Here is an 11545-nt window from a genome sequence, read left to right on the forward strand (position 1 = left end):
TGACTTAAACCCAATTGAGCATCTCTGGAGAGACCTAAAAATGGCTGTCCACCAACGTTTACCATCCAACCTGACAGAACTGGAGAGGATCTGCAAGGAGGAATGGCAGAGGATCCCCAAATCCAGGTGTGAAAAACTTGTTGCATCTTTCCCAAAAAGACTCATGGCTGTATTAGATCAAAAGGGTGCTTCTACTAAATACTGAGCAAAGGGTCTGAATACTTAGGACCATGTGATATTTCAGTTTTTATTTTTTAATAAATCTGCAAAAATGTCAACGATTCTGTGTTTTTCTGTCAATATGGGGTGCTGTGTGTGCATTAATGAGGAAAAAAAATTAACTTAAATGATTTTAGCAAATGGCTGCAATATAACAAAGAGTGAAAAATTTAAGGGGTCTGAATACTTTCCGTACCCACTGTATATTTAACTAAAAGTCTGTATTTGATTTAATTCTAAGACAGCTCATTTTTGGTTTTACTAACATGCAGCAAACTGTAGGCTCTGGAAAATGGAAATATTTATAAAATATTTCAATAATTATCAACTGAAATCTAATTTTTCACCCACAGGAAGGGTTTCCCCTTTTCTGTTGATCAAATGGTTGAACGGTGCTGCCCTCGAGTGTTACAAGAAAGACCTGCATGTATAGAGGCTGAGGTAAGGCTAAGCTTGTTGGTTAATTTGCTCCATATGCTGTATTTACGCATGATAAAATCTGCTTAATAAATCTAAATGTAATTTAAAATTTTCTCTTTTTAAGAATGTGAATGGCTAAAAGATTAAACACCACAAAAATGCAACTTTTCTTTATCTCATAGTTTACTGTCTTTACATTAAAACTGTCTATATTATTTTCTTGTAGCTTGACAGCCACCTGAATGAGATGTGTAAAGCGAAGGAGCTGGCGAAGCCTCATTGTTGCGCACCCAAAATCAAAAACCGTGTCAAATGTGCCACAAAACTGCTCCTGCGCTATATCGGCAAGGCAGATAAAGACAGTAGGAGGAAGAACTGCCCCCAGCTTCTGTTCATCTGAGTCAGACAGAATCCCTGATGCTATGAATGTGGATCATTTTTTGCAGAGCGCACACATTTCAATATATGTACACTTGAGTTGAACCAAACCTGTACCACTTTTTGTTTATGTCTTTTAAAATGCATATTTCTTTTATGTATGGCGTTATTTTAATGACAAATGTCGAGATCGCATTATTGTAGCGCGAAAGCACATTAATAGAATGCGCCAGCGCGAATCTCCCCGCTCGCACGCGGATTTCCTTCGCTCTTGCAAAAAACCGGACGCGCTCAGATACACGCTGCTCTCGCCCAGAGAGTGTGTGCGCACTTAAAAACGTGTCTCTCCTCTCACTCAAACTGTCCTGTGCACTTGCAAATCTCTCTGTGCTCATGCCCTAGATAGTAATTCTTTTCGCACCTGAATTAAACGTTGTCAAATGTTATCAACCTATCAGATTTCAAAGATGGATCTGTAATTTCTTTATAATTTAATACTACTAAGTCATAATAATCAAATATTAGAAATGAATCGGGTGCTTGGATTATTTGTAAATAACCTAGTTTAACAGTTTGGTCATACTAAAATAAACTTGAAGTATACTACTTTTTGGTAAGGGTATTCTATGGGTTTGATGCATTTGCAGACAAAGTAATTACATGTAACTGTCATATAACTGTATATTAACTGTTTGAGAGTGCCATTGAATGTGTAGCTAATATAAAGTGGGTTTACAACGTTTAATTCAGGTGCGAAAATAATTAATAAAGGAAATCCGCGAGCGAGCGGGGAGATTTGTCATTAATTATATGAATGTGCTTTCGCGCTACAATAATGCGATCTCGACATTTGTCATTAAAATAACGCCATAGCAGTTTTCCTGCAAAATGTCTTACTGATTATAGAGAGACATTTTTGAGCATTTGTCATAAAAGAATAACTGTTGGACAGTTCAGAATGTTTTGTTCCCAAAAATATAACAAATTCTATATGTATATAATATATAAATAAAAAGTCTTCTGTGATTGTATGTTGTTCTCACACAACATAATTTACATTTAAAAATGTATATATATATATATATATATATATATATAGAGAACACATAAAATATAGGCTACATTCTGACAAGAGTCAACTTTAATACTATAATAGACTATTATATATATATTTAAGAAAACCACCCCTTCTTTATTATTTTAAACCATTATTTTTTTCCCCAGTGTGCAGTGACTTTTAAAATGTCATGCATGCTCAACCTGTCCAAGATGTTATCTGTTCTGTGAACAGTTTTGTTATTTTTAGCACTGTACATAAAGGCTTGGCGAGTTTGTTTCACAAACTAATGGGTCGTTGGCAAGGCAAGACGGTCGTCAGTATAACTGAGGATATTACATTATATTATTTGGATTATAAATTATTATTTGGATAAATTAGATCTTCGTATGTAATAAAATGTAAAATATCTAATAATAGTTTGCGTAGATTGTTGTCAGAAACGCTTTTTGCATTATTAAATGAGTATTTCAGATTATAGTCTCAGATAGGTCTGTGACAGTAAAGGGTGCCAGAGAGTCAGTCCGGGCGGAACCGGACACTGGTCTGTCTGTCTGGTTCCGGTCAGGGATCGGGTCCAGTAAACCCGAATCAAAATGGATTCCCCCGGTCCACCCGACACTGGCTTATCCGCCCCTCCAGGTAAATTAAATCATTATGTTTTTATAGTGATATTGAGTCATTTGTGTTTTTTGATGTTGATCTGTTACCATGGTTCCACTGTGTTTACCAGCACTGGTTTGATTCAATGTGTTTACTGACTTCAATCAAGGCTTTTGTTCAACAACAACAAAAATACATTTCATCTATTATAGTTGTTAGTTAGTAAATATAATGTATCTGTAACTTATTAGATATGTGTATGTGTCATTTATTGAATTCAGTTGATCTATGATGTGAAGGTTTTCCTGAAATAATCCAGATCGATGATGTGGATCTGTGGCTAACAACATGCTATAAGCTAACTAGCCCAGCCTTATCAAGCATGTAACAGAGCTAATATTAAAATTAATAACCTTCATTAACAAATACAATTCAGTTACGAATCTTTTTGGTTGTTTTTCTAGTCAATTGGTTTGTTTTGGACTTATTGCTTAGAATGAACCATTCTCTATGAATTTCTCTCTACAAATGTTGTCGAGTTTCAACAACCGCACAGCACGATAATTTCTCACTTTATTTAGAAATTTTTATTTATATTTTTTATGTGTGTTTTTTGTGAAAATTATAGATTTTTAGAATTATAGATAAGGTTTGCAGGAATTTATGTAAACTGTTTTTGGAGTTTAAAGTTATTTCGTCACTTAGTGCTGATTAAACCATGGCAAACGTGATCTAAATATTTATTACACTGACTGTGTATGAGAATGCTAATCTATTTCAACTGTTTGTAACAAAACTCATGATAAAGTCGTAATGCATTCATCTCTTTGACATTTCATACCGTTTCTGTTTGTGCATTAGCTAATTGGTTATTGGGATGTAAATGGCATTAACAGTGCTTGTCCTGCGAGTGGTTATTTTCATCCACTCTCTGTCTGTCTTCATTGACCACTGAGTAAAAATAACATCCCTTGGGAAATTAAGTGGATATTCACTAGTCTGAGGTGCTGAAGTCAATCAGGTGGTCATTATTTGGGTGGTTTTGCCTGTTAGCTCAGAATATTGTGGCATTTTGTGTGGGTAACCCACATTAGGATGTAGTTAGTGCACTATTGGAAGTATTTTTAGTGCTCTCAGACACACGCACACTGTCTTGATGATGGCCCAGGCTGTTTTTTTGCTCTACATATAAATGTGAAAATAGGACAGAAACCAGCTCTCTCGCCCAGATGAAATGGGACAGACTGGTGAACATCTAAACCCCAAATCCCATCTCACAGACAGCACATCTTGCCACAATTCATGACCTCAAATGTATGTTTGTTTCCGTGTGCATGAGGTACAAGATTTGTTGCCTACTTCTCTTAGTTAGAACTTAGGGATAGTTCACCCAGAAATGAAAATTTGATGTTTATCTGCTTACCCCCAGGGTATCCAAGATGTAGGTGACTTTGTTTTTGAACACAAACGAAGATTTTTAACTCAAACCGTTGCAGTCTGTCAGTCATATAATGGCAGTCAATGGGCTCCACGGCTTTGAGAGTAAAAAAAACATACACAGACAAAACCAAATTAAACCCTGCGGCTCGTGACGATACATTGATGTCTTAAGACACGAAACGATCGGTCTGTGCAAGAAACTGAACAGTATTTATATAATTTTTTTACCTCTGATCCACCACAATGTCCAACTGTCCTGAGCACGTTCACAACATCCAATGAGTGATGTATACACACGACAGATCGCTTCCACTCATTCGTCTACTATGCCAGAGCACGTACACGCGTCACGTGCCGGTACTCACTCATCTATCTGTCCATCTTCCCATTCTTCGATCCTTGTACCCATCTGCCCATCCATGCATCCAAACCAACAAGACAACACCCACCCATCCAAACAGACAAACAAACAAACACCCACTCATCCATACAAACATGATAAACAACCCAACAGCCACACATCCAAATAAAGACCCACCCATCCAGACAAACAACATCCACTCACCCATCCGAACAAACAAACAATAAACACCCACCCACCCAACCAAACAAAAAAACAACAAACACCCATCCAAATAAACATCCATCCTGTTTCTCAGCCATTCAGAGAGTTAATTTTAGGTCACACTGGTTTAAGTGCTGACAGTTCGGTCCCCATTAAAATAGCTTTCTTACCCCTACAGATCTGAGGACTCCATTTTGGAGGCTGTTGGCCTCTCGGAGAGGTACATGCATGACTCTGTTGTGCTGTGTGATTTAGAGACTCTTGAGTGCCAATTAACCAAAATGGCTTGTCTCTTGCATGGTCTCATTTGCAGTGGAGTTTTGAGCTTGATGACTGGGGGATCGTAATAAAAGTGAAAGCTGTAACTGTGACTCATCTGTTTGTGTAATTAAGGCAGATGGGAATTGGAATTGATATTTCAGACTGATGATGAAAGGGTCCAGCACAGTTTCTGGATGTTGTAACACTGGATAAGGCTTTACATAGGCCAAGTACACGTCTTTCAGGAGTGACAACCGAATTCAAATATTGGAGTAAATCCCCTAATTTATCGTTTTGTGCGTGTATGGAACAGATCTAGGGTTGCAAAGGGGTGGAAAATTTCCGGTAAATTTCCGGAAACTTTCCAAAAATCCCTGGAATATTCAAAAAAATCCTGGAAAGTTTCCAAAATTGCTGGAATATTTCCGAAATTTACTGGAAATTTTCCACCTTTTTGCAACCCTAAACAGAACTCACTCTCGAAACTGCAATGATTGACACTATGACAACCGAATTTAGCTGCAGTTGCCATGAACACACTGTAGCTAAATTAAGGGAGCTTTCACACTTGATTCGATTGCTTGGTCCGAACCCGAGTTCGATTGCTCCCCCCTCCCCCTGCCCCCGCTGGACTGTGTTCACATTATATTATTTGGGTCCGAACCTCATTTCGTTTGCGTCATCAAGCCAGCAGCTGTTTACCCTGTTGCTTAGTAACGATGGCGCAGGAGAAGACGGCAAAATGCGTAGCAAGGCTCTCTTCAATTTTATATTTATGTTTTTGAACTGTTGGTTTTGTTTCCAAAGCTTCAGTACATAACGGCACTTACGTCTGCCTTACGAATGTACTGCAAATGCTCTAAAGTACTCTGAAGGTGAACAGAAATGAGATATACAGCTCTCTGCTTGCAGCGCGTCAGTCACGCTCGTCAAGAAAGTGAGTGAAACACACACAAACACACATTTTTATCAAATAATACGTCATTAATAGCGGTTCACTTCCGTGATTTGGTACGATTGCGTTCACATCAGCAGCGAACCGTACCGGAGTTCACTTGAACCGTACCCCAGACCACCCTTTTTAAGCGGACTTGGGTACAGTTTGCGGGTGCGCACCCGAGTTCAGAAAACCGCGTTCACATCATCCAAACGTACCGAACTCTGACGTCAATCGAACCCAGGTGCGCACCAAAAGTGCTAGTGTGAAAGCACCCTAAGTCGTCAGTTCACCTTTTTGTGCTTAATCCTGTTCTTTACACACACAGTTCAGTAATTTATGTGAATGTCAACCAGATTCTACAACCGAATTGACTCCTGAAAAATGCAGATAGTGCCAACTGCATTTGCAGAAATTCTGCAGGGTGTACGGAACTGAAATGAACAACTGGTTGCTAATGACGTAAAAGCGTAAGAGTTGTGGTTCAAGAAATTACAAGGAAGGAGGCATGTCTTGACTCAGTGTTTCCAAGTCTTGCTTTTAAAAACAAGCCTATGATAAACTTCCATCCAAACGTGTTATCTTAGAAATAAACCACATACCAAAATATTGCAACCTATATTGTGGTTATACCGTGGCCACAAATTAACAGTTCATTCCCATGACTTACTAATATGTACTGGACTGTAATATGGACAGGACTGTAACGGGGTTGTAGCCTGTTCACAAAGAGGGTGCAATAGGCTATTCACAAATCATTCAATGAACACGGATTAGTAAATCGTGCACACAATGTACTTAAAACAAGGTGATGAATTAATAAATCTTGTTCACGATTTGCTTAAAACGTGGTGATGAATTAGTAAGTCATGGGAACAAATTGTTAATTTGTGGCAATGATACCAATATTTTTTCCTGCATGTCATGTCTGGGTCAGTGAAACCTTTTTGTCCTATCTATTAATTTAAGATAATTTTAAATAAAAATGTCAGAGTGATACAACTGTCTTGATATCATAATAAAAAAGCCTCATTTAAAAAAAATTATTTATAGTTTTTTAATAAAACTGCATCTGCACTGCTTATTCATAGTTGAAAATAGTTATAATAGTTTCATGGTGCAACCAACATCCAAAAAAAAAAAAGGAAATGGTAGGCCTATCATTTGAAGGACCCTTAAAAAGACCCTCAAGGTCAATAAAATCTTAAATAATTTGACTTATGACAAGGCAAGGCTAGTTGTTGTTGTAAAATCATGTGGTGGATGAATAATTCATGATGTAAAAAAAAAAAAAAAAATGAATTACTCACCCTCAAGCCATCCTAGGTGTATATGACTTCCTTCTTTTCAGATGAATCCAATCGGAGTTATATTAAAAATGGACTTTGGTCTTCCAAGCTGTTTAATGGCAGTCAGAGGGTGTTACAGTTCATTAGTCCAAAAGAAGTGAAATAAAGCGCATCCATCCATAATAAAAAGTGCCTCACACGGCTCCGGGGGGTAAACAAAGGCCTCCTGTAGCGAATTGATGTGTTTTTGTAAGAAAAATATCCATATTCAAAAGGTAATAATCACTTTAATCTAGCTTGCGCCAACAGTTATACACGAAAGCAGCTCCGGGAGCATGAGTTGCTCCCGGAGAAATATTTCAATCGATCGCTCAGGCATTTAAGTGGCACCGAAATCTGTATTCGGTTCTAGTACATACCGGTTACATAGGTACCGGTGCCATACCTGTTTTCGGTACTCAACCCTAGTAACACCCGCTGACTGCTATTATACAGCTTGGAAGATCAAAGGCCATTTTTAATATAACTCCGACTGGATTCATCTGAAAGAAGGAAGTCATATAGGCCTACACCTAGGATGCCTTGAGGGTGAGTAATTCATGGGCTAATTTTCATTTATGTCATTGCCTCATATGTTGTATGTTATATCTCAGATCTGGTGTGTGTTTACAGAGAATACAGTTCCCTTTCGAGATGGTCTCTCGGCGTTGCATACAGCTATGCTGACACATTGGGGAAACACCTTTCTCCTTAGAATACTGAACCCTGAATCGCTCAAGCGCGCAGAAATAAGGGGGCGTGGCGCCCCTTATAACGCGCCGCACAGCTGCATTTTCCTCAGAATCTTCTTCACCTGAATTATTTGGAAGCCTCTCCTTCCTCGTCAAGTCATCGCAAAAAAAGGGGATTATATTGCAATCCTCTTCAGCGTTCCGGCAAAGTTGCGACATGTCCTTCAAACTCTGTTCCTCCTGCTCGGGACCTCTAGAGCTCCTTGACGATCACAACAGGTGTGTGTTTTGCCTGGAGCCTAACTGCCCGCACTGCGACACCATGAGTGTCAGGACTCTCCGTAGGAGGATAGCCCTCGTACTCTGTGACGCATCTACCCACTGTCCTCCGGAGCCTCAAAGGAAGAAGCCCTGGTTACAGGAACTGACACTGCTGGCAGGGAGTTGCCGCAGTCGCAAAGCCCTTTGGAGTCCCCTGCTCCCCGGATCAACTGAGAAGGGAACGAGACGTTGTGTTACTTTCACTCTGGTCTTATTCAGTCAAAAGATTCTGAGGAAAGTGTTTCCCCAATGCGTCAGCATAGCTGCACGCAACATCTCATTCCCTTCTCAGGGAACCGAGGTTACGTTCTGTAACCGGAGACGTTACTATTTTTGTAGGTTGGATTCTAATCTAGTAGATTGTGTGTAATAATATCAAACTCTTGGCAGGGTTGAAGTCGCTATGCTGGTGCATTTCAGTCTGTTTGTGTTGATGACAGGCAGACAAGCTTTGTTGTATAACTTCTGTCTCTCCTCTAAACATGCGATCATTCTGAATCAATGCAAAAAAGCATTGCCACACATTGCCATTATAGAAATATGAATTTGAGGCCTCCAGGTGTTTTTTTACTGTGATCCTGTCTTGTTGTTTATTGAGTAAAGTGTCTGCAAAGCGTCTGGTGTGACAGTCTGCTGATCATCTGGCACCCCTGGTGTCATGACAGATTTTGCCCCCTGTGACATTGTCAGGTTGTAAGAACTTTAGCTTGTTTTCTAGTGGAGCAGAGATGGCAGACAAATTTTGAATGTGAGACCTGAGACGTTTTCTAGTTTTCAATATTACGGGATGTACAAAGCTACATGCATCATTTAAAAGTTTGGGGTTGGCAACATTTTTCTTTTATATTTTCTCCAAGGCTGCAATTATTCTATCAAAAAAAAATAATACTGTAAAACCAGCAATGTTGTGAAAAATTGTCAACAATTTAAAATGTGTTTTTGATTTTAATATATTAAAATGTAATTTATTCCTTTGATAGCAAAGCTGAATTTCTTTCTAGCAAAGTCTTCAGTGTCACATGATCCCTCAGAAATCATTATATTATGCAGATTTGGCACTCGAGCATTTCTTATTATCAATGTTGAAAACAGTTTGTGATTTGTTGATCATGATAATTTTTTTCAGGATTTGTTGATAAATATAACGTTCAAAAGAGCAGCTTATATTTCAAATAGAATTTTTTTACTAGCATCAAAAATGTCTTTACTGTCACTTTTGATGAATTTGATGCATCTTTGCTGATTTCAAGTAATAATTTCATTTAAACTAGGGCTGCACGATAAATCGCATGCGATATTTAATGCGCATCTTGTCAGTAAAGACGGTTCTGTAATTTCATTTGACTCCAAACTTTTGTATAAAAACGATAGTGTATAATTAAAAATGACTAGTCGAATGACAAGTTGGCTAATCAATCTTAAAATGTCCAGTAAAATTAGGCTAGTTTCAGGATGTAGGAGGGAAACAGCAGGAATTGTGAAGTTCATATCGTATTTTTCCGACCCAACTTCTAAAACATATAAATGTTTTTGTTCTTCTTTCTCTCTCCCTCCAACTTGAAAGGGTCCAGCGGAGTTCGAAAGATGACCATGACGGAGGTAAGACTGATCTGATGTTGGGCTACTCAGTTTCTGTAATTCATAGGACTTATTTCTTAATAGCTATTAAAATTCTAAATGTGATGACTGCAGTTTTATCATTTCATCACTACATTTTTTTTCCATCAAATCATGTTACTGGTCTTTCTAGATTTACTGGCATTAATCTGTTTGTGTCAGAATGACCTAACTGGAAGGGAAGCGCATACACAATCAGGACAGGGATCATAACTTACAACTGATAAGTCTTCCCAATTTTTTCCCAATAAGTTTTTGCATGAAGTCAGCGATGACAACTCAATAACAAGATATAATTTTTTTTTTAAATGTTAAAGTTAGCTCTTAACGTTGTCGGTTTCAGCGTCAATTTTATGTTAACCTATTATTGGCGTTAATTTTTGCCAATTTAGTGACCATTTTATAAGTAAAAAGGCATTTGATGTCACGCTGTATAGTAAACATAGTGATTTCTGAATGGTTAACATTGCACTTTAGTCATGCCTGCATGCACAATATAGCACAGCCTCTTGCTTTATCGCTAAATAGATGTCAGATGTCAGACTGGTTTCTGCGCTCAGGGCTTCAGTGCCTCATGCAAACATTTTCACCTTCCCGTGTTTTCTCATCTCAGTTTCTCATCTGTTAGCAAAGCACTTGTAAAATCTCAGCTCAGTGTCCACAGTTTCTTCCAAGTATGAGTGTATTTTAGTTGCTGGACATTGGTAGAGGAATGTGAACACATGAGCCCTGCAGGCTGAAGTAAGCTTGACTTACTGTTACTGTGTATTGATCAAATAGTCATGTGAGACGGATCCTGAACAGGGCAAATATTGACACAGTTAGATACACACACACACACACACACACACTACTCCCATCGTCAACTGAAGATTCACATGTATCAAGGCAGTGAGAGGATGAACAGGCGGACAGGAATCAGGGCTCGCAAAATTTCAAAATCCCTGGTAACCCTTCGGGCAGGCATTCTTCAGATTTTGGTAGCCCAAAAATGAATTTAACTAACTAGCCCGAATAAAAGATATTGTATTTTTTCTTAGGGGTAGGGGTGCAACGGATCACAAATCTCACGGTTCGGATTATATTACATCGTCTTTGGTGTTTCCATGTTTTCTACTGTAGCAAATCAGCTCATGGGGAAATATGAATAATTAATCATAACTAGTTATAATTAATTATAAATATTTAGATCCGCTGTAGATATTTACTTGACCTCTCAGGGTCAACTGTCTGTCAATTCTAAGAACGTTAATTTCCTGGTTAAGGGAAATAACTTTCTTACTGTACAATTCTACACAGAGCTTGTAGCATAAATCTGCATGATTAAGTGACTCCAGTTATGAGCAAACAATGAACAATGTCAAGTGTGATACAAGTAAGACTTTATTAACTACATAAACACTTAAACTAGTCTAACATACTACATAAACACTTAAACTGATCTAACATACACATACACACACACACACGCATACAGTTGGTATAGGAAAGGGTTAAAGCTTAAGCAGTAAAGAGGAAATAAGGAATGAAGTTATGGAACGGAACCATATGATATTCAGCAGATTTACAGCCTGAAGGAAACATCAGATTCTTAGTTCAAACACACCTTTATAAAAAGCTGCAAACGATACCTAATGTATCAATTAATAAGACTAAGTTTGAATACTTGCACGGCTCGTCTGTCTGAAAGAAAGGCTTGATGCAATC

At 38.2% G+C, this 11545-nt stretch overlaps 1 protein-coding gene and 1 pseudogene across 1 annotated transcript in view; both read left to right on the plus strand.

Moving 5' to 3' along the window:
- The window catches only part of LOC107656712 (extracellular matrix protein 1-like), a 14864-nt gene extending 13527 nt beyond the window's left edge, over nt 1–1337 (plus strand). The window contains exons 10-11 of the mRNA XM_016444652.1: nt 573–660; nt 866–1337. Coding sequence (XP_016300138.1) covers nt 573–660; nt 866–1039 — 262 coding nt within the window. The 3' untranslated portion in view covers nt 1040–1337. The remainder of the gene's footprint in view (nt 1–572; nt 661–865) is intronic.
- Nucleotides 1338–2379: 1042 nt separating this feature from the next.
- LOC107656711 (phosphatidylinositol 4-phosphate 5-kinase type-1 alpha-like) overlaps nt 2380–11545 on the plus strand; it is a 22586-nt pseudogene continuing 13420 nt past the window's right edge.

This window comes from Sinocyclocheilus anshuiensis, unplaced genomic scaffold (genome assembly GCF_001515605.1).
Source record: "Sinocyclocheilus anshuiensis isolate Anshui unplaced genomic scaffold, SAMN03320099.WGS_v1.1 scaffold1683, whole genome shotgun sequence".
In the NCBI taxonomy this organism is placed as follows: Eukaryota; Metazoa; Chordata; class Actinopteri; order Cypriniformes; family Cyprinidae; genus Sinocyclocheilus; species Sinocyclocheilus anshuiensis.